The sequence below is a fragment of the Poecilia mexicana genome, unplaced genomic scaffold (assembly GCF_051168715.1).
Source record: "Poecilia mexicana isolate PSO_F unplaced genomic scaffold, ASM5116871v1 scaffold_19, whole genome shotgun sequence".
Lineage (NCBI taxonomy): Eukaryota > Metazoa > Chordata > Actinopteri > Cyprinodontiformes > Poeciliidae > Poecilia > Poecilia mexicana.
This window is the reverse complement of record NW_028263388.1, coordinates 12,363,353-12,387,627: the sequence shown is the minus strand read 5'-3', so window position 1 is coordinate 12,387,627 and position 24,275 is coordinate 12,363,353. Positions and strand designations below refer to the sequence as shown.

The 24,275-nt window shown below is 41.2% G+C and overlaps 1 protein-coding gene across 1 annotated transcript; it reads right to left on the bottom strand.

Annotated features, from left to right (window-relative positions):
• Positions 1–628: 628 nt before the first annotated feature.
• LOC106913104 (vesicle-fusing ATPase-like) lies at positions 629–23,286 on the bottom strand. The gene is made up of 22 exons (XM_088001105.1): positions 23,173–23,286; positions 21,601–21,686; positions 20,836–20,932; positions 20,271–20,310; positions 18,568–18,734; positions 18,336–18,446; positions 18,085–18,160; positions 16,923–17,078; positions 14,579–14,778; positions 12,685–12,850; positions 12,483–12,557; positions 11,580–11,767; positions 10,939–11,034; positions 9,157–9,313; positions 8,940–9,073; positions 8,531–8,597; positions 8,347–8,426; positions 6,780–6,914; positions 5,374–5,487; positions 2,911–2,966; positions 2,667–2,736; positions 629–1,084 (listed from the first exon to the last, which is right to left on the bottom strand). The coding sequence occupies exons 1-21, from the start codon at positions 23,182–23,184 to the stop codon at positions 2,709–2,711; spliced, it is 2,241 nt and encodes a 746-aa protein (XP_087857231.1). The 5' UTR covers positions 23,185–23,286; the 3' UTR covers positions 629–1,084; positions 2,667–2,708.
• Between the last annotated feature and the right edge of the window lie 989 nt (positions 23,287–24,275).

Here is a 24,275-nt window from a genome sequence, read left to right as displayed (position 1 = left end):
ATTAACCGAGGTGCATTCTCACTAGAGCTTACAATTCTGAAAACTGAGCCTCAGACGATGAAACGACACGTTCCTTAGTTCTAATAAAACCAGCAGAAACGTAAGCAGCAGCACTACAAGGCATCGAAACTTTGCTCTTGGTTACAACTAATTCTGCATTCTAACTGAGCCTGTGATTGTCTTCCAGCAGTTAAAGTAACCACTTATATCAAGGCAGTAGCTTTGTCAGTTTCCTGGTCTAGAACACAGATGGGTGGAAACACGAAACCGAGAAGGAAATAAGAAACCCCCCCTTCCTCTCCCCAACAAGATGCTGCCCTGGGCAGTTGCCCATATCAGAAAACACCACCGGTATGAGCTACATTATGTAAGGGCGTCACACAAAATGTTCTTTGAAAGTAAAATTTATGGAAAATGAAGAAATTTAAGGAGCTTGAACAATTTGCAAGGTCTTGCACAAACGATGCTGCGCAGAAGTGACAGAAATAATAGTCAAAGTTGAAAACAAAAACAAACCTCTAAATATCTAAACACTACAAGAAAGTCTGGATGAGGCACGACTCTTGAATGTCGCACACAGCCTAGAGGTGGATGGATGAGCATTAATAATTAACAAAACCAGAGTGTCTTGCAAGCAACAGAATTTATTCATATAATAAGAAGACCAGATAGAAGCGGGCGCACAACTTGAACGCCAAGTCGTGTCGTGGAATGGTTAGGCTACACATCCGTGGACTGAAATAAAACTGTCTCATAATTAGTGTTTGAGCACATGTTGCTATAGAAGTGCCTCAGTTGCGCTGACTCTTTAACGTTAAATGAGTAAAAAAAAAAATCCCTAAGCAGCTCCGGCGACCAGGATGGCGGCATTAGTCGTCCAAAACGCAAGCATCCCATATACACGCGTCTAGTCTCATTTCCCGTCTTGGCACAGTTTTGAAGTGAAGTCGGTGTCCTGGTCGATGGCTGCTGCAGGCATCTGCACTGCAGGGAACTTCACAGGGGGCGAGAAGGAAGGATCCAGATTGATGCCCCCTTCCCCGCCCCCCCTGCCAGCCTCTTTCAGGCCTCCGCTTCTCAGTCGCTGAGCGGAGAAAAAAAAACAAACAAACAAACATAAGTGAGAAGAGATTGGCAGAGAAAAAAAAAAAAAAAAAGAGGACGTGCCACCACAGGGGAGCAGCTGTCTAGCCGGCTTATTTTTAGGAACACTGTTTACGCCGACTATACCATAAGCATCTGAGGCTGCGATGAGAAGCAAAACTCCTGCAGGAGGCGGAGAAGTTTTTTTTATTGTAGTCTTTGCACCGTGGGCAGCCAAGTTCTTCACAGGATGGATGTTAAAAAGGCGCCGTTACGCGTGTGGCACCAAAACTTTAGGAAACTTTTGAGTTTTGTTTCGTTTCAAATTTCAGTCAGAAGTTCAAATGCTCTCATTACACGCAAAAAAAAAAAAGAAAGAAAAGGAAATTTGGATCAAATTTACAGGCTCAAAATTCTACATACACAATAAAAAGTGGATACTTAGGTCCACTGTAGAAAAAAAGACTAATATTTTCTTCTTCTAACAATCAGACTACATGTCAGTTACCTTGATTGCTAGGATAGTGATGGTGTTTTAGACATTATTTGAATACTTTAAGATTACTTTGTGATTGAACAATTTTCGAATATCCAGATATAAGTAGACCTTGGGCTGACTGTATGAAGTAGGCTAAGCAAACTCAAAAGAAATAGACATTATACTCCAACCTAAATTATTTAAAAGAAAAAAAAGTATTAAAAACATTAGAAACAAAGTCACTGTCATCTGTCTGAAAATTAATCACCAGCTTAGGTAAGTATTGATGATTTAACAATAAGAAATAGGAGACTGAGCAAAAAAATAGCAACCACTTGAGAGACTTGAGGCCAGAAACGCACCCTGATCAAAATGAGTGGAAATGTGATCCTAATTATCTTCACGACTTCTGTGGACTGATGAGAAAAAAGTGGAACTTTCTAAAAGGTGTCACTGTCACATCTGACAAAATTGGCATCATTTCAGAGAAGGATGTTGTGCTGATTTGAAATTCAAACAGGGTCGTAGCTTTGCTTCTTCAGGATGCCTTGCTATCCGGCCTCGAGTTCACGGCAGGTTTAAAAATGGGCTGTTAAGTGATTAAAATGAATCAATAAATAGAAGACACAAAGGTTTTAGAGTGACCTAGTCAAAGTCCAGCCTTCAATAAGGCTGGTAATGCCCAAGAACGCTTCAATGTGACTGAATTAAAACAACTCTGAGAAGAAAAGCTGGTTCAAACTTCTCAACGAGGACGCGAAACACTCATTAGCTATGAGAAGTGCTTGACGGCACCTGCTGCTAGGTTTAATGGACATTTACTTTCCTACATTTCAGGTTGGTTTGGCTGGCTCTTTTCCTTTAATAAATGAAAATCTTGTTTTTTTTTTTATTTACTCAGGTTGTCTTTGACTAAAAGATGTTTGATGATCTGACACATTTCAGAAGAGAAGAAATCTGGAGAGAGGGTGGGGGGGGGGGAATTTCTCACGAATCAGGGTTGATTCCATGCAGTTTCCATTTTCATTTGCACGAGGAGTGTTAATGAAGCCGATGGTGGTTGTTAATCTGTAATCTCCCTTTAATCCAGGCTCTGCAGTCTTACCGATGAAGGATGACTCCTCCTCGCTATGTTCTTTCACTGCGTCTAGATTCTGCCCAGCTTAGAATCGAGACTGCAGGGAAAAAAAACAAAAAAAAACAGAGAGAACATGTGTATTATTAATCTCACTTCATACACTGATCGAAATGTATACATCTGGCTCTTCCCCGTCTCGGTCAACAGTGACGAATGTGTGCGAGTGTGGTGAGAGTGTTCAGTGTCACAGAAACAGGAAGAGGATACTTACCCTCCTTCATCCCTCAGTAGACTCAGGAACTTACTGACTCTGTAGTCGGGGTCCATCTGCAAGAGAGAAATGTCTTAGAAACTACGTGTCACTTTTGCTAAAACTGGAACACCTGGTTTTACATCAAACTGTGCAAAATAATAAATAAATAAAACAAAAATAAAATATGGGGCGAGGGAGAGAAGAAGCGGATTCAACCTCCGTGAAGCACGGGAGCAACGAGAGGGGAACCGGGAACGCCAAGACGAGTGACGCCGCACGCCTGTTCGCAGCATGTCTCGGCGAACGCAGGTTCATATTTCTTCAGGCGCAGAACAGGGAGGGTGTAAAACATGGCTGCAGCCGCGCATACCACAGCAATTACACACCGCATCCAGGCTCGGCGAACAGACACAAAAGTTAGGAGGCGATGCTGCAGGAGATGTTCCGTCGGGCTACACGAGCGACGAAATATAAGGCGCGGAGCCTCGCAAAGGGGATTTAGATCAGTTAAACTTCTGACGTCTAGTCACGTCACAACCACAAACTTTTCATTTGTTTCATCTGGACCGATGCGAAGCGGTGCCTTGTTGTAAAGCGGAAGGAAAGCGATGCGTACGTTTAAAAATCGGTTAACAAATAGAAATTTGAACATGCATGTGTATTCCTGAGTCGGTACTTTCTACAATCCTGTTCTCCTATTCGTTTGATTAAGCTGGGGACTTTGACAAGGCCATTCTTAGCACATTAATATTCTTTCATCTAAACCATCCTATTGTATCTCCGTCGGTGTTTTTAGGGTTGTTGTCCTGTTCCGAGTGAACTTCTGGCCCAGTCTCAAGTCAGTTGCAGCATCTCGCAGACTTTCTTGCAGGATCGTCCTGCATTCAGCTCCATTTATCCAGCCATCAAATATGAGAGGCTTCCTCAGCATTTTGCATGGAGGGCAGAAAGTTTGGCCACTTTCTACGACATGGTTGCTATGGACTTCCATAAAGACCAGCTTTGTGGTTTCAATGTCTAGACGTTTTTCTTCCATCTGAAATGTGAATACATGCAGCTCTTCCTGAGTAAATATTGTCCTCTTAAGAGAATAAATTGCGCACTTCACAATGATAGACTACGTTGAGTCGATCCATCACACAAAATCCCAACAAAATAAATAAATGTTGTTTTGGTGGTAATGAGACTAAATTTGGGGGGGGGAAAAAAAAAAAAAAAAAAAACTATATCAAAACAAAAAAAAAAAAAAAAGATTTGTTTTAGGGTTTGTCCTTTATCTCATTTAAAAAATAAAGTAAAACTATATCAAATCTTATTGTGTCTATCAAAGGAAAACTAATAAAATAGAGGACTGGAAACCAGATTTTGATAACATCTGATATCGGTGCAAATTCCTATATGGAAAAACTTCTGACAAGCGAAAAATCAAGTTTGTTCAACTTTACTAACACACTGGGTGCAGAGTTGAAGTTGGGCGAGTCGATACAGCCGAGGGGTTAAAACTGAAGCGCTGGAAGACGCAAGATGGCCTCTCCAATCAATCAGTCATGTCGGATTTTATATTCAGAGCACAAATTTGAAACTGGCAGTGTGGTCTGAGCTGAATCACCCCCATCCCTCCGTGTTCCTCCACATCTGGCCGACACTCTCGGCTCTCGACGGCCTGTTTGTTGTCAGTCGGGGGACAAAAACCTGTCATCGGCGAGCTGGAATGAAAACCGCGTGGCTTCGCCAGTGATTTGTCGAGCGGAGCGCTCCAGTGCGGCTCCAGTTCACGAGCGGTTCTCTCCCAGCTGCTGGGACGCGGTTCGGCTCGCGGTTACGAAACCGTGTTCTGAATGTGAGGGCTTCCACGAAAAGGAACTGTTTTACAGACGTTGTGAATTAAATCTTTGCTTTAGAGCAAAATGAGGAAGGATCAGTCATTGTTGGAGCCAACACAAAGCTATAAAAGCAGTGATATACAGCACTCTCCACACTTATTGGCATCCCTGGTGCAAATGTGCAAAAAGCCTTAAAAATAAATTGATTTGGTTTCACAGCAACGTGACCTCATATGGAAAAGATTCATTTCTCAAAGTCGATATTTTTTCCCACTTCTTTTCAAACAATTAATTATTGAAAATGCAACTGAAACACGTTTATACAAATAATATAAAATGCGGATTTCCATTAGTGTTTCGGACTAATCCAGGGCCTCTACTTTCCCTCGGGTAAGGTCCTTGTCAGGTCTTTAAGGGATTTCTTTTCTGTTAAAGTCAGAATATTCAGATTCTGTTCATCTGCTGGAGATCCAGCTTAATAATAATAACGGAAAAAAAAAAAAAGAACAAAACTTTGAAGCACCTTCAGAAATCCTGCAGAGCTTCTGAGCCAGCCTGCTTTCAAAGACTACAACAATCCTTAAGGAGCTCTATGAAGTTATTCCAGTTCAACAGTCAAGTGTTATGTCGAATCATAACCAATATCGTCAATCCATACCTGTGCGGCCATTTCAATCAGCATGAGCAGCTTCTTTATGCCGATCCACAAGCTTTTGCCCTTCACTGCGTTAGCTATGCCGAGTCGTTCTTTCTCCTGGAAAGACCCCAGCAGCTGAGGGGAGCAGAGAGACGAGATACGAGTTGAACATAACCACATGAGATCTGAGAGCAGTTCAGATGTGACAAAACATACAGCAATAAGTACATATTGTTGAGGCACCTCTCAATTTGTCATAGAATTAGATCAGTTAAAAGCAACAAAAAATAATCTTAAAAACCAGAAATATCATGTCCATGTTATCTCCTACATCGTGGCTCAGCAGCTTTTACAATCCAATGAGGCAGTTTTATCCTCGATTCTGCTCAATAAGATCATCTTACGTGCCCAAATCTGCACTTATTTACATGACGTGTCTTTTTCTACTTAATAAAAACACTTTAGAAAACGAGTGGGCTTTATGATTAAATTGAAGGACCAAAATTTGTATTTTGGGGTATTATTAAAAAAAATACAAATACAATTTTTTTATGCATTTTGCTGAATTTCAAGTTGATGGAAAAGTAATGGGGGGGAGAACCCAACATCTTCCTTCATTTTTGACAATTTGTTGTGACATCTGTTGCATAAAAAATACACATGGAAAACCAGCTAAACCGAGTCATTTTTTTAATAAATACTTTTAATCATTTATATTTAAAAACTCTGTCAAAGCGGCACTCTCGAAAGCTTAAATGTGGCTTCTGAGCCTCAGCCTGTCGAGACACCTTGGCTTTTTAAATTGAATTATGAAAATTATTTTCAAATTCATTCAAATTCAATAAAGTAGAAGATGCATTAATTATGGTACAGTTCCATTATAATTACCAGATGCGAGGACTTGAAAACATCAGACAGTGTGTAATTAATCTACATAATCTGTCTCACTTGGTGAAATATGAATAAATTAACTTTTCAATTACATTCTTTTTATATATATATATATATATATTATACAAATTTAGCAATTTATATTACTGATTTTAATGCTGGGTTTATTTTAAGATGTACAGGAAAATAAAGGCACAACACAGGAGTTATATATTTTTCCATTTCACTGAATGAAATAAGTATTTGACCCTGACAACATGTCCAAGATTCTGGATAATCAGCAGAAATGCTATTAGTTTTACATCCTGTTTCTCTTGTGGATTAAGCACTTCTTTCACTCGCTGATGCAAAATCTGTTTAATTTTGCCTCTCATATATTTGCGATTGAGCTTCTCTCTCTGAAAATTAGACTGAGTCGCTTCCGAATACCAACGAGAAACAGAGAGAGAGTATGCACAACATCAGGAGCATTTAATTAATTGTCCCGCTTAATTTATTCTGCATTCGGCTAGGGGTTTGAGTCGGGCGTGTTTTACCTCCAGGGCCTGCACGAGCTCCTCTCCCCTGGAAATGTTGGGAATGTGGATGGCGGTGCTGAAAGCGTCCAGCATCTCCATTTCCTGGAGCACGTCTCTGCGACTCGTAGTGCCGATGATCAGCAGCTTACGTCCCTGGAAGGGAGGAGACACGTGCTTCATTCGTTTTTTTTTTTTGTTTATCACCAATTTACTCCCTGATTTTTCTCTCCAGAGATTCAAGCTTGATTTTAAACCAGAATGCTCACGTGCAGAAAGAAAGGGGAAAACGGAGGAGCACATGTTGTAGATACGGATGTAGGTTTTGTGGATTTTCTGTTGAAATTGAAAAGACTTGAATCCCGTTACAAAAACCAAAACCCCGCACGTTCAATCTGCACTACAAGCAGATGAGCATTTACTTATATCTTGCACCTTTTTTGCACGTTGTAAAGAAAACAATCAATAAAATGATGCTCAATTGCACCGTCACATAAAATCAAATATTAGCATGTATTAACCAGATAACAGACGTCTGTTTTTCCTTATTACTGAGGAAGTCTGGATGTAGACTTTAAAAATAAAATAAACAGATTAGAGGAAATAAAACATACATAAAAAACTAAAATTGCCCAATCATTTACAAAAATCTGAGAAAAATAAAAGGTAAACAGATGCATCAAACATCATTTTAGACTATTTTGTGCTGCTCATTTAAACATAAGGCCAAGAAAACTTCTTACGAGCTGTTTTCTGCTTCATTTCATTTTAGGTTTTTCTGCAGATTTTAAAATAATATTAAATCGCCTGTGCGATTTGCAGTCGGCCCCGCTGAAGCACGGCATTTAGCGGGGGTCTCAGTCGCAACAAGAGCATACGGAGCAGAAACTAATGGCAGCATAGAACGTAACAGAGTAGAAAACAACAGCACAGAGCACAAACATGGGCGAAAGAAGACAAAAGAGAAGAACTGCAGCTCCGCTAAGCCGACGAGCTGGAGGACAACCAGGAGCAGACAACGGAGGAAGGAGAAGCAGAGGAGTGGTGAGCAGACAGGGGGATTATAGCTGCCCGCTCCCCCCCATGGCGTGGGGGGTTGTGATGCTGCATGCAGATGAGGTGCCACACAGGCGGCAGCTCTGCCAGGTCCTGGATCTCTCACAGAGCCCATTCTCCTCCGTGTCCCCCTGGCCTCCCCCGGCCCCAGGCGCCCCGCTGGGTTCAGCGCTTTACAACCCCGGAGGAGCTCTGCACCCAGGCATTCAGCGCCCGGCCCCGCGCCACTTCTCAAGCAACCATATAGTGGGTTGTACCCTCATTTACAAACACAACAACAAACTACAACCAAAGAAGCTCTGAGAAATTGGTCTGTATCGCCACCATTCACTCTGAGCACAACGGACCCGGAGCAAAACATTTGCTAATAACCTCACACAGTTGCTCACACATGCCAGCCGCAGCCAAGGACCTCCATCAATTCCTCATGAGACCTTGTGTGGGCGTCCATAAGATCTGCTGCCCTCTTTCTGCTGCCTAAGGACTAACAGCATGAGGAGGAGATGAATAACACAACTGAAACTGCTGGTACCTTTGGAGGCGGTTTCTTGAGGAGAACCAGCAACGCTTGTAGCACCAAGTTGGAGAAACGAGGACCAATCGGTACATAATCTGAAAAAAAAAAATAAAAATAATAATAATAATACATTTTAACCCAAGTACGATCGACAGGATAACATATATCTACACTTATTTCTATGAAATAAGGTTCTTACCCAACAAGCGCTCAATGTCATCAACTACCACACAGCTCAGCTGTGATTTGTAAGCATCTTCAAATATCTATTAAAAAACAGAAACCAGTTAAGCATTCAATCTAAAATGAAACTGAAAAAATAACTTTGGATGAATTTAGTCTAGATTTAAAGTCCTTTAATTGTTCAGTAAAGAAAAAAAAAACACTTTTCCCCAATTCAAGGTTGTCAGGTCCATATTACATCAGTAGTTAACAGAAAAACTTGGATCTAAACTTTCACCCACAAGAACTGCATTTCAACAAGTACCTTTAAAATGTGTTTTTTTTTTTTTTTTTAAATTAGGCACAAAAAAACTAAGTTTTTAATTCTAATATCTCCTGTGAGTCATATGTATTTAAACTTTTCAGTAGCTGAAAATAAAGCGGACCTTCTTAATTGCTTGACACTTGGCGATCTCGGAGTGTCCGATCATCTTGTCGGGCGAACAGATCTTGATAAAAGGGAATTGGGAGTCTTCAGCAATCTTGGCTGCCAGAGCTGTTTTCCCGCTGTTAGGTGGGCCTGAGAGGGAAACATGAAAAGTTTAGTTGGGGAAAAATAATGCTTTTCTTCCTGCGGGTTTGAACACGTTAACGTTGGTGTACCTTCCAGGAGCACAGAGACCAGCGGTGTGCGATCACTGTTCTTCGTCTGCTGCACCAGCAGCTCTCCATCCTCCAGGGCGGCTGAAACTGGATCACCCCACCGGATTATATCGTTCATGATGTAACTGGCGTAGTCCTCCTGGTTGGTTCCATACGCCTGGAAATAGACAGAAAAAAAATGATTGTACCATGTTATTATACATAACAAAAAAAATTGTTAAATGTTATTGGTGCAACTAACACATTTAAACTTTTACACAAGTAGGAGTTGCAATACTTCATACTAATATTACTCCAGTAAAAGTACAGTGTAGTAAAAACAACTGCTAAAAGTAAATTCTTTTCAAAAGGTTACTCAAGAAAAGTTAACTACTTTCCACAATCCTCTGCTAACCAGATAGCCTGTGAGATAGCTATCTATTTACCTAGTTAGGAAAAATAAATGAATGTCTAGTATAGCTAAAGTTGCTGTACAGACAGTTGAAAAGCTAGGCTAGTCATTACCTTGATAATGATTAGCTATCTAAACATATAGATTGACAAACAACTTATTAGCTTGTCAGATAGCTAGCTAGACAAACAACCAAATAGTTAATTAGCTGAAAAGGTAGCTAGTCAGACAATTATATACCAGCTGAAGTATCCCATGACACAAATAGCTAACTAGGATATAGCTGGAAAACTGACCAGATACCTATTCACTTCAACAGGCAAATAGTTAGCAACCCAAAGCAATAGACAAATAGGATACTAGCTCAACAAGCAGCTTGCTAAACAAACTTCCAGACAGATATCTACTAGTCAGCTAGCTGCTACATAGCTGTCCTGGCCAGATACCCAAAAATATTATGTACATTACAATAGAGAGAAGTACTAATAGTGATATTTATACATAATTAAAAAGGAGCATATATACGTATAGAGAAAACTAGAATATGTATATAAAAAAAGTATGTGTTCACTCTGACTACCAATGTATAGTAATAATTTTACTACAATATAGCACAGGATTTTCTGCAGAGCCAAAATAAAGAGCTTCACGGTCTCCTACTGTTGGTAAGGTAGAAAAGGGAATGACTACACATGATGGAAACCAGTTTGATTAGCCGCATTGATTACTGCAACAGCGTCTTCACAGGTCTGACTAATAAATCAGTCAAACAGCTGCAGCTGATCCAGAAGCTGCTGCTCATGTTCTCACTAAAACCAGGAAGATGGAGCACATAACACCAGTTTTAAAGTCCCTACACTGGCTCCCTGTAGCTCAGAGAATAGACTTTAAAATACTGTTAGTTTATAAATCACTGAACGGTTTAGCACCACAATACATTAAAGATCTGTTATTGCTGTACCAACTGTCTAGACCCCTCAGATCTTCTGGTTCTTGTCTGCTCTGCATCCCCAGAACCAGAACCAAACGAGGAGAAGCAGCATTCAGTTTCTATGCACCACAAATCTGGAACAAACTTCCAGAAAACTGTAAAACACTGGGTGCCTTTAAATCTCAACTTAAAACCCACTTGTTTAGAGTTGCGTATGGCTAAATTAGGGTTAGAGTGAAAGTTTTGATGTCTTTGATATTTTTATCTTCACTTTTCATCTATTTATTAATGTCACATACTGTTTTTATTTCTTCTTTAATTATGTAAAGCACTTTGAAATGCCTTGCTGCTGAAATGTGCTTTAAAAATAAAATGTGATTGATTGATTTGATTGGTGACTTCCTGTCCCTATTTGACTCAATCAGGACAGAAGCGAACAGAGACGCACACACAAACTTACCGGTTTGATATCGTTATTCAGTGAGGCCAAGAAATCCAGTCTGCTGACCTGCAGCTTCTCCGCCGTCTGAATGTCGACCTCCACTGTGCTGCTGGCCTGCAACAGTGCAAAAAATAAAATAAAATAAATAAATAATAAGTACATTCCTAACTGATACAATTCAATGTCCTCCTGGTAAATACCGCTTTTACGTGAAATATGGCACATTTAGATTGCTCAACGTGCCACGAGACTGCGTTCCCCCCCGTAGCAAAAAGGTCAGACAGGGAAAGGAAAGGGAGGGAAGAATAATTGCTTAGAGGAGTGAAGAAAAGCGTCAGAACCATCAGAGATGTGTACACCCCTTGTCCGTCGCTTATCATCACCCTCTAATATCTGCTGCTCTCTGAGTGTCTGCGCCCGTGGGGGCAGAACACTTAACAGATGAGAACTTTTCCTTATCTGTGTACAGCAGTGAGCTGTGTAGATTTGAGTCAGTGCACCCGATTAAAAAGCTTAAGTCTCGGGGGTCCGAACATAATAAACAGCCCGTCGCACCTGGATGCGTATGGTATTTATTTCTTGTAAGACGTACACAGTATTCCTCTTTCAGTTTTTACAATGCACATAACGAATAAGCCCTAAAATAAGGACAATCTGACCTTGATGTGTCTGTTCATGGCGGTGGACTGCGCGGCCCGGACCAGTCCCTCCAACTCGGCACCGCTGTAGTTTTTAGTTTCCACGGCGAGCTCCTTAATGTCCACGTCGGTGGCCAGCAGGTTGTACTGACGCATCTTTGCTGTGTGGATGTTTAGGATCTGAATGCGACCGTTTTCGTCTGGCAACCCTGGAGAAAGAAACGGATGGAGAATGATTTTACTGAGCGAACAGTTATTAAGTTGAAAAGTTATTCTAAACAACCCAATTATTATGCACTGTGAAAGTAATCTTGTACCGTGGAAATAATGTGAGCAGAATTACGTTTCCGACCATCATTCTGAACAGTTTCACCCTTATTGGATACTTATTCTAATTTAGCACTCTAGACATAATCTCTCCCTTTGGAGTAAGTATGATATCTGTTGAAACCGTGTCTCATTATAATTTAGGATATTTGAGTAATGTTCATTTAGTTTGCAAGGAGAAGCTTTGACTAATAAGGACAAAGAAGTGAGGAAAAAAATGGGCTTTCTGCATAGCGTTCCGGCCACCAACAGCTGAGGGATTTCACCGCTTTGTTTTAGTCTGGGCTTCATTTGTTAATGTCTGGATTCAATAAATAACCTATAAAGGGTGTCTGTAATAATAACAGGTGAAAAAAAAGTGTTTATTTAACACAAAATTTAAGAAAACATTCTTAAATGTATCTGAAGCAAGAGACCGCCCACCTGACTGCTTACTTTACTTTAGACAGGAATGTTGGACCAATTAATAGTTGTTGTTTTTTTTATTGCCGTTATCATTAATACATTATAAATCCACATTGTGGTCGTCTGCGATAGACGCTGCTCGAAATAAACAGTGCAGCGGAGCCTCGTCTGTGTGTGTCCTTCACTTCTTACCGATCTCCATCTTCACCTCCAGCCTTCCCGGCCTCAGCAGGGCCTCATCTATCAGGTCGGGCCTGTTGGTCATACCTGAGGGAGACGGGAGAGATAGCGGGACGGGATGGAGGGGGCGGGGGGGGAGGGAAGCACAGGACGAGGGTGAATGACACACGCAGGAGATAGAGCGCAGGTGCTCTGCTAGAACACAGCTTCTCACCGATGACCAAGATGTTGTTGAGCTGCTCCACTCCGTCTATCTTGGACAGCAGCTGGTTGACCACGGTGTCGTGGACGCCGGTGCTGCCCGCCATGCTGCCGCGCTGCTTGCAGATGGCGTCGATCTCGTCGAAGATGATGATGTGGAGGCCGCTGTTGGCTCCGAGCTGCGGAGCCAGGCGGGAGAGGAGGAAGATTAACGCGCAGACCGTAAATAAGCCGCCTGCTGTTATCTTAAAACATCTGCACCTTCAAGCACGGAGGTCCCTCTTCGCCTCTTAACGCCAAACACACTTTGTCAGAATGATCAAGCTTACAAAACTGTCTGGTTCCCTAGGGGTATTGCCTGTGTTTAGTTTTTTTTTTTTTTTTTTTTTAATGCTGTGTGATAGAAAAATTGCACATGAAATCCAGAACAATCAACTGCTTTTGAATGTTTCTTAATGAATAAGCAGAGTCCACCTTTGTCAGTGTACGTCCGCCTATTGTGGGACGGACTTGGAGGAGAAAATTAGTCAACAACGCACCATCTGGTGGTGGCAGTATCATGACACTTGGGATGTTCTTCTTCTCAGAGATGATAGGAAGGTTTATGGAGCTGAATAAAGGGCGTTCCTGGAGGGAAACCTGGTGATGGTTGGAAAAGACTTGATACTGGGGCGGAGGTTCATCCTTTAGCAGAATTAAACACCAACAGCTACAAAAGGAATGGTTTTAGATCAGGGCTTTTTTTTTTTTATTATGTCTTAAGCACAGACCTGCATCCAACTGAGAACGTTTAGCGGGACTTGAAACTGATATCCACAGTTGTTTTCCATCCGATCTGACTGAGCCCGATGCGTTTTAGAAAGACGTAGGCCTGAACAGAAATGTACATCTTGCATTTTAGATTCTTTACTATAAGGGTTTTAAAAACAAAACTGAGTTTTCCTTCCATTTAGTAATTTAAAGCACTAGTTTGTTCTGATCTACCAATAATACCACAGATGGCTTTCTTTGAAACATGATGTAAAAACAAACGTTGAAAGGCACAACAATCATCTCAATAAACACTGATTTAGCTCCGCTTTACCGTTCCCATCAACTCAGACCGTGCTGAAGAAACCGAATGCCCACAGCATGATGCCAGCACTGCTGTGTTTTAATGTCGGGCTGGCGTGTTTGGTCATTGTCTTTCCACTTTATAATTGTGACCCATCACACCAAAAAAATGTGTGGTTGTAATGTGACGAAATGGAAAAAAAAAAAAAAAACAGATCTAACGGGTACGAATGCTCGCGCAGAGCACCGCTTTTATACGTCTCCACATTTATCTAATTTGAGCCGAGTCCTGGCCGTCCACAGACAAACAGACGGAATAAATGAGCGAGCGGCAGGGTGGGGGGTCATCCCTCCATCGACGGGCCCGTCAACCCTGACGCAGCATTTAAGGCAGGTGTGGGGCTGCGCATGTTGCACACTGGATCCTGTGTGTGAGTGTGTGTTTGCGTACGGAGGGGTCAAGGAGAACCCAGCGCCATCATTAAGTGGTGCAGAGTGACGCTCGTGTCACTGATCAGACCAGCCGTCGCTGCTGGGCCTGTAAGCAGAACTTCACAGCTACGTCTGGCTAAAGGGCAGATCTCTCCACTCGTGACGATATTAGTTATTGCTTTTTTTTTTTTTTTTTTATTATTATTTTTATTTTAGAGAGGTCTGAGACTTCTGATGTCTCGATGAAGGGTTCGGGAAAGTTTTGACATTAACAACAAAATAAATGGCTAATAAAACAAAACCCTTCTGCAACACCGGATAGCTTTTTTTTTTTTTTGTGCTTCGGATAAAACCGTCTCCATGAAAGTGACTTTCTGGGGGGGAAAAAAAAAAAAAAAGGGAACAGCGTTTTCTCCTCTCACCCTCTTCTGCTCGTCTTCTGCATCTGCAAACAGCTTCCTGATGTTAGCCTCAGACTCTCCGACGTACTTGTTGAGGATCTCTGGGCCGTTGACGATCTTCGGCTCCCGGGCCTTCAGCATCTTGCCGATCTGACGGGCCATGAGGGTTTTGCCGCAGCCCGGGGGGCCGTACAGCAGGATTCCCTTCACGTGCTTGCAGCCTGGAGGCAGAGACGCGCGCACGGCGAGAAGAAGGGTTCACTTCAACACAGACGACTTGCTTTTATAGAACTTACACATCCTAAAAAATATATATAAAAGCTCCACATAAGGGATGAAACACAGAATACAAGAAAAAAAAGACACATAAAATGCATTTTGTGGTTTATGGGATCAGCCGACATGAAGTAGCGCGTAAATAAGTGAATTATTTCCATTTTTTAAAACATAAAATCTAAAAAGTGTGGCATGCATTTGTACTCAGTCCCTCTTTCTCATATTCAATTGTCTTAATTAGAATAACTGAATCTCAGCTGAGTCTAACACGGATCAGACAAGAGATCAAGCAGAAGAGATTTATTAATTGTGAGCTCTAAAAATTTGGCTCTTATTAAAGTCTGGCAAGAAAATAAGCCACATTGTTGAGAGAAAATGAAGTTTACCTTCATCGCTCCCAAGAAATAATTTAAAAAAATTAAATTTAAGAGTTTAAAAAAAACAAACTTCTGATCAATAACTTCATTTTTATATATTTATGGGGGTTCTTTCCCCCCTAAAGGTCAAGCGTGTCTGGATGCGACGAACTCTCCACTGGATTTTACTCAAAGTCTCGCTCTTTTCATGGCCCTTTGCACCTGCCTAATGACATTTAGCCCAGACTAATTGAGCAGCCAGAGATAACCATCTGAGATGCCATTTGGGTGTGCTGAGGGAAAAGCAGCCGGGCCGACAGGTGGGACGGGGGGCAGAGCGCGGCGGGGAAAAGCGGCGTGCTTGTCTCTGCGGCTTTTCGGAGACAAAGCTCTGAAGTTCCTGTCCGTCTGTCTCGCCTCTCCGGGAGCAAAGGGGAGACAAGGTGAAACTTTCAGACTTTTAGCAGGAACGCCTCCTTGTCAGCACCTGCGCCGGCCCCCACCCCCATGCTCCACATGCCTGCCAATTAAAAGTTTACCCTTAGCGGCAAGCTCTATCAGGGCACGCCATCTCATTACGACAGCCAGCTGCCGGCAGTCAAAGGGCAGCTCCTGCACACAGCCACCCAGCTAAAGGTCAGCCTGCCACCACAGTGGGTACAGGTCTGTCTGGCTGCACTCTTTCAGCACGGAGCGCATTTCTAAAACTGATGGGTCCAAACCACAGGTTTTCATAAGACTTCTGGGTGTAAAAATGAGGCTCCGCAGTGCGGGGGTGATCAAGCGCAGATGTGGGAAGCGAGGTCTGGGGGTCTGAGTCACAAACGGGCCCAATTCACGGCTTTCACTAGAGCGAGCTGCTGTCCTTTAGAGTGAATCATCATGTAACCTGACAGCTGTCAAGAGACTTATTAACGAGTGTGTGCAGAGGTCTCTGTCAGGGCTGTTTAGTCATCGGTCTGCGCTGCCCAGAACAGGACACAGGCTCGGCGGTTTGATTAACGCTGATTGCCGGTTCAAGATTCATATAACAACCGAAAACTTATAGCACCTCCTAAAATTTTTGCACTCGTACAAGTTGAATAATAATCTTGAAAATAAACGCATCTTGTATTTTCTCGGAACATTTGAAACCGGTCCTTCAAAAGACATTAAACTAAGAACCTTGAGAACGCTACCTCAGTTAAGCATGGTGGAGGTGGCATCACGCTGTGAGATGCAGCTTCAGTTTAACATGACTACTGGACTGGAGTTTCTGCCAACCAAGAACCGGGTCCAAAATGAACACAGTTATATTTGACTGGAATTTGCAGAAACTCCCACATGGACCAGCCACAACCGCCAAGCGTTGTGGCGTAGCATCGTGTTGCGTGGCTGCTTTAATGCCAGTTTTGGCCCTAAATTAATTCACGCAAATTCAAACGTGCAAACCTAATTCTTGTTCTTAAATTCATTACAGTTGTATATTATTGAATTATTCCAACCAGGAAAAAGGAAAAAGGTTAAATAAACAATTAAAAGCCCCAAATTACCATTAAGGAATACATTTGTAGAGGGCTGAGGTAGAACTCGCATGACGAGGAGAATTTGAGAGAATGTTCCAGTGACATGGAAAAATAATCTTGTTTTCAGCACAAGGAGCACACGAGCAGGAACAGATAAATAAGAGAAGGAGGAACCGACAAAAAAAAAAAAAAAAAGCGAAAGGGGGGGCGGCGAGGAGGGGCACTTACCCATCTGCTCAACGATGTCTGGAGGGAAGACTCGTGAGGCGAAGGCTCTGCGAAAGATGTCAGAGAACTCCTTGTCAAGGCCTCCAATCCCCATCTTCTCAAAGTTCCAGTCAGGGCTGATGATGGACTGCCGAGCATCTCGGATTTTAGATTTTCCTTCGGGGGTGAAGTGAGCACAAGACACTAAATGTACGAGCGGCAAGCTGAAACACGACAATCGCAGAGCATTTTCAACCAACCTGAACATGCAACATTTTTTTTTTCTCTTTTCTAACAACATATGCCCAATGGATACAGAAAGTCAGAACTACAAAAGCAGAAGAAGCAGCAGCTCTGAACAGCTCTTCATTTTCCTGCGAGTTTGTAAACTTTATTATGTCCAAGCTGTTTAATTACTAATAAATGCAAACGGTGTGTGAGGCGCTTCTGTTTATTGCTACGTTGCCAAACAAATGTGAAGGCAAACCTAGCTATGTGGGTGTTGTGCACCCCCTGGTGGCCTGAATGCGAGTTACTTTAGACGGAATAAAATAAAAATTATTTTCCTGGGTTATCTTAGCATTTATATGTGCAAGTTAGAATACAATTCAAAAGTTTATTTATTTCAATCATTAATTAAAAAGAAAAAAAAAGTAAAACCAATATGCTGTGCATTCAATATTCTGTGAAATATTTCAGGTGTTTCTTTGTGTTCATTTTGATTATTGAAAAAAAAAATGCAGCCAATGAAAACCCAGCGTGTCGTGACATTAAAATATCGCATAAAATTAAAATGGATTTTAAATACAAACAGTGTTAGGCTATGGACGACACAAACACAAGATCACAAAAGTTCATTATTAAATAGGCTGATTGCATAAAGAAATCAGCCACAAAGTTTGTGAGTTATCAAACTAGGGCGTGGCTTTCCAAATTTAACTCAGCTTTCCTGAAAATGTTGTTAGTCACAGTTAATTTATGATTTCGAACAGGGAAGCTATTACCCTGTCATACATGGCCAGGAGGGCTTGGATGGTTTTTCTCCAATTAAATGAAATTAACATGTGAAAACATGAAGTTCTCCAGTCCGTCTTTGTCTTAAGTGAAGCAGAGGAGCTAAAAACAAAGACGTCTGCGGAGGAGGAGCACGCGGCGCTGTGACATGCAACAACGTAACACTCACCAATCAAAACAACAGCCGAGCTTGCAGATTTCTCGAAAACCACTTGACTGTTTGCCAGCAGCAGACCGACCTTTATCTGAGGAAAACAGAAACAGAAAACGATAATCCTGGCGTGGACACAGTAGCACGGATCTCACGGAAATGTTGAGCAACAAAAAAAGAATCCCACATCTTTAACTTGGAAATAAAGCGCGTCATTTGACTCGAGACGGTCATGAACGCTGCCGGACGAGAGGAACGTCTGCGGATACCTTCTTTCCTGAAGCGTCGGATGTCTTTTCTCCTCTCAGGATGCTGGTATCCATGGCGTCGATGTCTTTCACCACCAGACTGAAGAGCTTTTCAGAGTAACTAAATACCAGCTTAACGAGGGAAACAAGAAGAAAAACATTTATTTCTGTAAAAGAAAAAAAAAAGAACAAAAGAAGAACTGCAGACATTTTGTCGGCCTAATATTTAACCCTGGAAAGCCCAAACAAACACCTGCTGGCCGACGGAGAATGCCTGGTTGAAGAAGCGTTGCAGGAACTCGCTTGCCATCTTGTCCGTGTCGTACGGGTTACTGTCGATGTACTTCTTCTGGAGGAAGTCAATTTCCACGGTCATGGTGTTTATGCACCCTTTGGATTTGTCAAACTTGTAGTTCGTTACTGTGGAGGGGGGAAAAAATGAAGATAAAACCTCTAGGTTTCAAACAAAGGACTTTTTATCCCTTTAACTTCACCGAAACTGCTAGGCTACGGCAGCCATCGTGTGATAATAGCTTTGTCGCCGCTTTTGATGATATTCCAATTAACTGCAACGTGGTAACCTGGATACAAAGTGAAATGTGGCTGTTGTTCACCACCAAAATGTTTGCCGATGACATTTAGTTTCAAACCTACGCCGCTGAGAAACACAGCGTTATCCCAGTTAAGCAGGAGCTTCTGATTCAAATCCCATCCTTCATAAAACTATGTCGTCTTTTATGATATTGATCCTGAACTGCAAAGGCTACAAAGCGTTTCTCGAGTCTTTTAAGATGACGTCAAAACCGTTGGAAGCACCGTGAAGCTTATTCTTTTCCTCCAGACGGCGAATGAACCAGCGGGCCGGCCCCCTTTTGTTCTTCGCCTGATAATAGTCCGCGTCATTCCGAGCATCGCTTTGGCCTCGGAGAGTTTCGGCGAAATAGAAGAGGCTCTCTCTCCCGTCTCTGAGACAGATGTTCACCGACACCACCCACGTTACACTGTCATACGGTCCGTCCTACCTGCAGGCTAACACATATTCTATGCGGTCTCTGTGTCACTTAAGTAAAAGCTGAACTCCTCTCTCTCCTCTTCTTATGCTTGGAAATCAGCATTAAATGACCCACCAGACATCAGTCGGAGGGTTTCTGTTAGATTAAAGTCAAGCCGCCTTTAACGTCAGTCGCACGTAAGACGTTTGAAGTCTTTAAAGTCTGCAGCCAGAGGCCAATTATTAACACATGACAAATTAATGTCACCGAACACAAAAAAGCTTGGATGGGACTCCTGGGCGAGACGTGCGAGGAACACCTCAGCCAGAGAGACGGCGGCTACTGAATTTCATCCAGGAGTCAAGTTTTATGACAGCGAGATGAAATATCAAACATATAGAGACGCACAACGACCCCGAACAGATGTCAAAGGTAGTTTTTGAATGAATAAAGCTGTTTAAAAAAAAAAAAAAAAAACCTGCTAGATTAAAAATGTACAAACTATTATTACACACCGGGTCCAAGTCCAGAAATCCAACCAGTGATTTGAGCATTGGTCAAATGTCCAGTCAGAATAATAATACTCAAAGCTTGTGAACGGCTACAGAAGCAAGAAGCAAATTGTCCAGAAGCATTTAAGTAAATATTTGTGAGGCTCTTTGCTTTTGGCCCCATTTAGACGTGATAGTTAAATCCCAAATAACTAATAAATGCGTTTTTATGTTGTAAAAATCCTTCCTACTTTCACTAGAGTTTTTCAAAGGGTTTTCACAAACATTCAGATCATTTCAATTAGTTGTAAAAACATCGCTTTGTTCCTAGTATGAATACGAATTTTAGCTATGTTTATGACATGGCTCAATGAACACGTTTTCAGGTTAGCTTTGATCCTTCACTGCCCTCTAGTGGTCAAGAATGAAGTACTACATCTAAACGATTTTTCTTTTTCATTCTTAAGGCTCACCTCTGAACTCATCTCCAAGAGTGATTTCTGCCCATTTTCTCTGTAGGGAAAAAGAGAAAGTGCTTGAATTAATTTATTTGTCATGATGGAAATAAAATAAATTAAACATGCACGGGATTGCCAGTTATTTCTAGCAGGAAAAAAGAAATAAAAAAAGATGACTAGAGCATGTTTTCAGAGTGCAACATTCCTCTGGAAGTGGTCTTATTTAACAGCATTTTTATGAACAGCTTCCACCATGGAGAACTTGACCAAATCGGTAATCGTGAGGCGGTTAAAATAAGACCGTCGCGAGGAGGTTGCAGTAGTACCTGAGTCCTGTTGCTGCCAGCGTTTTAGACAGAGGGAGAGCGGGCAGAGAAAAACAGGGGGAAAAAAGCAGGAACAGACAGATTGAGACAAAAGAGGCCCATGCAAGACAATTCACACATTTGTCCTTTGAACAAATTCAAAAACTGTTTTTTTTTTTAAGTCAAACTTTAGGACATTCTTTGCAGGGTTAACTGTACAGACCAGACGCAGTCAGGCAGCATGTAGGCGGGGGAGTGAAACACGTGAGCCGTACCTGCGGCAGGCTGAAAGCGATGGAGCCGACGCTCACTTCGTTATGTCTCTTAGTGGTAAACACAAACTCCTGTTTGTTATTGGACACGACCACATGTCTGCAGGCACAACACAAACAACGACAAACAATCAGGTACAGCGGTTTAAAAAAAACAAAGGCAAGTGGGTTTTTTTGTTGTTGTTGTTGTTTTACTGAATTTTTATTTCAGTAATTTGGTTTAAAAAGATCAAATCAAATATTGTCACTGTCTGCTGGGCAACTTTTAAGTCAACCGCTCATCGTATCACGAGAAACTTTATTTTAACCGGAAGCCACAATAATTGACATTAATAGAGACAAAATGAATAAATACATCAGTCTTATGTTGTAATGCCGTTACCGAAAGGACTTTCGATTTTTGATGGCTAAAATCGAGACGCTAAAGGAGATTTAAGGCATTATCCTCATTCCTGTCGGATGTGGGATTATTCCTTTAAACCTTCCAGTAAAAATCAAATCAAGCTATTTTAGAATCAGCCTCTGAAGTACCGATAGAAAGCAAACAGCTTGGTGTGAAGTGCAGCAACATGGCGTTGCCCACCGCCTGTACAAACATGAGAGGATTATTTCAAATATTGTAAAACTCGTCGTAATCGTTCAATCGTTTCATAAAGTTACATTCAACACTGTTTATACTGCCTATCCCTTAATGGATTTTATGCCGGGTGAAAAAGTTAACCAGCTGTGATGCATCAAGAAAAAAAAAAAAAAACACATCCCACTTACTCTTCCAAGTTCGGCTCCTTTTCACTGATCACGACGCGGTTGGTCAGGGAGAGGTCGTCTGTAGGGCACCTCACTGCCTTCATGGTCTGAAAGAAAGACAGGAATAACCACGACTTACTGATATTTCCACTGAGAATTTAATATCACTTTTAAAAGACGTAGCCAAGAAATCTAAATGCTGCTTTTACACCTTTAAATGTTTTAGGTTGTCACACTAATTTTAGTTCCACGCAAAGATAACAAGCTCTGTGACAATCATCAGCGATGGTTTGGTTCATTAATCCAGGACAAATGTTTCTGTGAGCAAAAGCACAGAAATGCCGGTTGCGTCAACAGAGAGCAGCAAACTCCCCGTGAGACTGTCTCAATGTTGTTTGGTAGAGGTCAAAGGTAAAGCTCCTCTCGTGTGTCTACGAGTGAGATTTGCAGAGATCCACATATCCAAATGTTACGCTCAAAACTTGTCATGAGTAAATACAAGGAGAGCGACCTTTTCTGCACAAAAAAATGCCATATGCTGGAGTGGATGGTGTCTACTGCATGAACAAAAATTGTTCAAGTGTTACGAGGGACTCTCAAGGGAATTCAGGCAATTCCAATACAAAAATAAGCTTTATCCAAACAATATTCTTTACCAGTCTTGAGTCATTTGTAATCGCTCACATATTTTCTTAATATTGCCTACATTCATATTACCTTCAACAATGACTAGCTCCCTTGCTTCACTATCCCCACAGCATCTTTCTGCCACCATCATGTTTCAATATAAGGATGCTAAGGGTGCCTGGAAGGATGCTTCAAGCTTAGTATATTGTTTTGTTTTGTGGCCTAACTCCATTTAGGTTAACTCCCAAAAACTACATTTTGCAGTTAGGTTCTAAACTCCCGACACCAGTTTTAGTTTTGCATGTGGATCAAAAAGTTCATTTCTGGTCTCATCTGACTTGGAGCGTGTGCTTCCACATGCTTGCTGTGGTCCTCAGTTTATGTTTAACTTTAAACAATACTTCCTCAGCAGGTGTAAATTGTATTTTCAAGTGTAAAGTTGAAATTGTTGGAACGTCGGATTGAAATCTACTAGCGAAATAACATGGAGAAAAATATAAAAGATGTGTACTGAAAAGCGTAAAAAAAACAAAAAAAAAAAACATTTCAAGTAAAACTTTCAGATTGAGATGAAGCACCCTTAAGCAGCCATTAAATCCAGTGGCACTTCCTTCATTTTACCTTGTAAACACCGGGGCTACATTCACTATTCAGCAGCATTTACACATCAAAGACGGGTAAATTTTTTCTCGGAAATATTATGGTATTGGAAGATAAAGCAACTCTCTGGTGTTTGGTTATTTTAACCTATAAACCAATAGCAGAACCGACTATTAACGGCAGACTGGTCATAAGATTCTTCTTCCGGAACTTCAGAATGACAACTGATCCTGCTACTCTGGCTAATGCTGTGCAGGCTCATTTTAAAACTTCCCGTTTTAAAATAGTATGGTGTACTTTTATGTATTTTTTCCTTCGCTGTATATTGGTGTCGGAGTTCCAATAAACTTGTCAAAATAAACTCACCTGTGTCGCCATTTTTGTTGGATTTAACTGGACATCAGATTTTCGTAGACAAAAAAAAAAGACTACAGAAACAAATGTAAAACGTACAGAAATGAGTGACGAACCGGAGGCGGGATTAGAGTACGTGGCCGAACGTCACTACGTACGTATATTACGGCAGACGGAAAGTCCGGGTCATACGTCAAGGTCGTCGCCATATTATGTGTGGCAATTTCTTAACTGCAGACATTTTGAGTTAGTTTAAGGGCGTTTAAGTACACCCTGTTGAACATTGGTTATCTTATTTTGAATTGCAAATATACATTTTTTTTAAATATTGATTACCATAATTACTGCTAAAATGAATATAGGTACTTTGCACAAAAAAGTAAGGCCATTTTTTTAGCCAATTTCTTTTTTTTTTTTTTTTTTTTTTTTTGCTCCATCATGGTTTAGTATGCAAACATTGTCATCAAGTTGTAAACAAATTGCTTGAAGAAGTTTTCATCCCACTTTAAACTTCCGAGCCACTCCAGAACTGTTTTCCTAAGGCTTTTTGATTTGGATGTATGCTTTGGGTTGTAGCCAAGCTTAAATTAACTTCGTCTTTATCTTAAATTTGTAGGAGAACCTGAATTTGTAATTCCCTCCAGCTATGTCAAAAGAAAAAGAAAGAAAAACTAAAGAAAAATCCCCAAGGCATGATGCTGCCATACTTTGGGGAATAGCTTTGCTACTGGGTATAGGAATGTGTTTGTGTCAAATACAACTATTGGTATTAGAGCTGGTCTGGTCTGACATAACCTTGGTTTTGTCAGACCAAAACATACAAGTCATTCTAAAAAAATTAGCATATTGTGATAAAGATCATTATTTTCCATAATGTAATGGAAAATTTTGGCATACAGTTCATGAAAACCCAAAATCCCAAAATACACAAATCATCAGTATTAAAACAATAAAAGACCTGAAATATTTCAGTTGGTGTGCAATGAATCTAAAATATGAGTTTAATTTTTATCATTACATTATGGAAAAGAATGAACTTTGTCACAATATGCTAATTTTTTGAGAAGGACCTGTATTTTACCACTTGCTTTTGGGTGACTTCAAATCAAATGTTC

Bases quoted from the DNA above. Each gene is read 5' to 3' on its own strand.
- LOC106913104 (XM_088001105.1), bottom strand. The intron at 5,488-6,779 runs GTAAAACACGCC...TGCTCCCCTCAG, and splicing joins AGCTCGTGCAGGCCCTGGAG to CTGCTGGGGTCTTTCCAGGA. The intron at 2,737-2,910 runs GTAAGTATCCTC...TTTTCCCTGCAG, and splicing joins CTACTGAGGGATGAAGGAGG to TCTCGATTCTAAGCTGGGCA.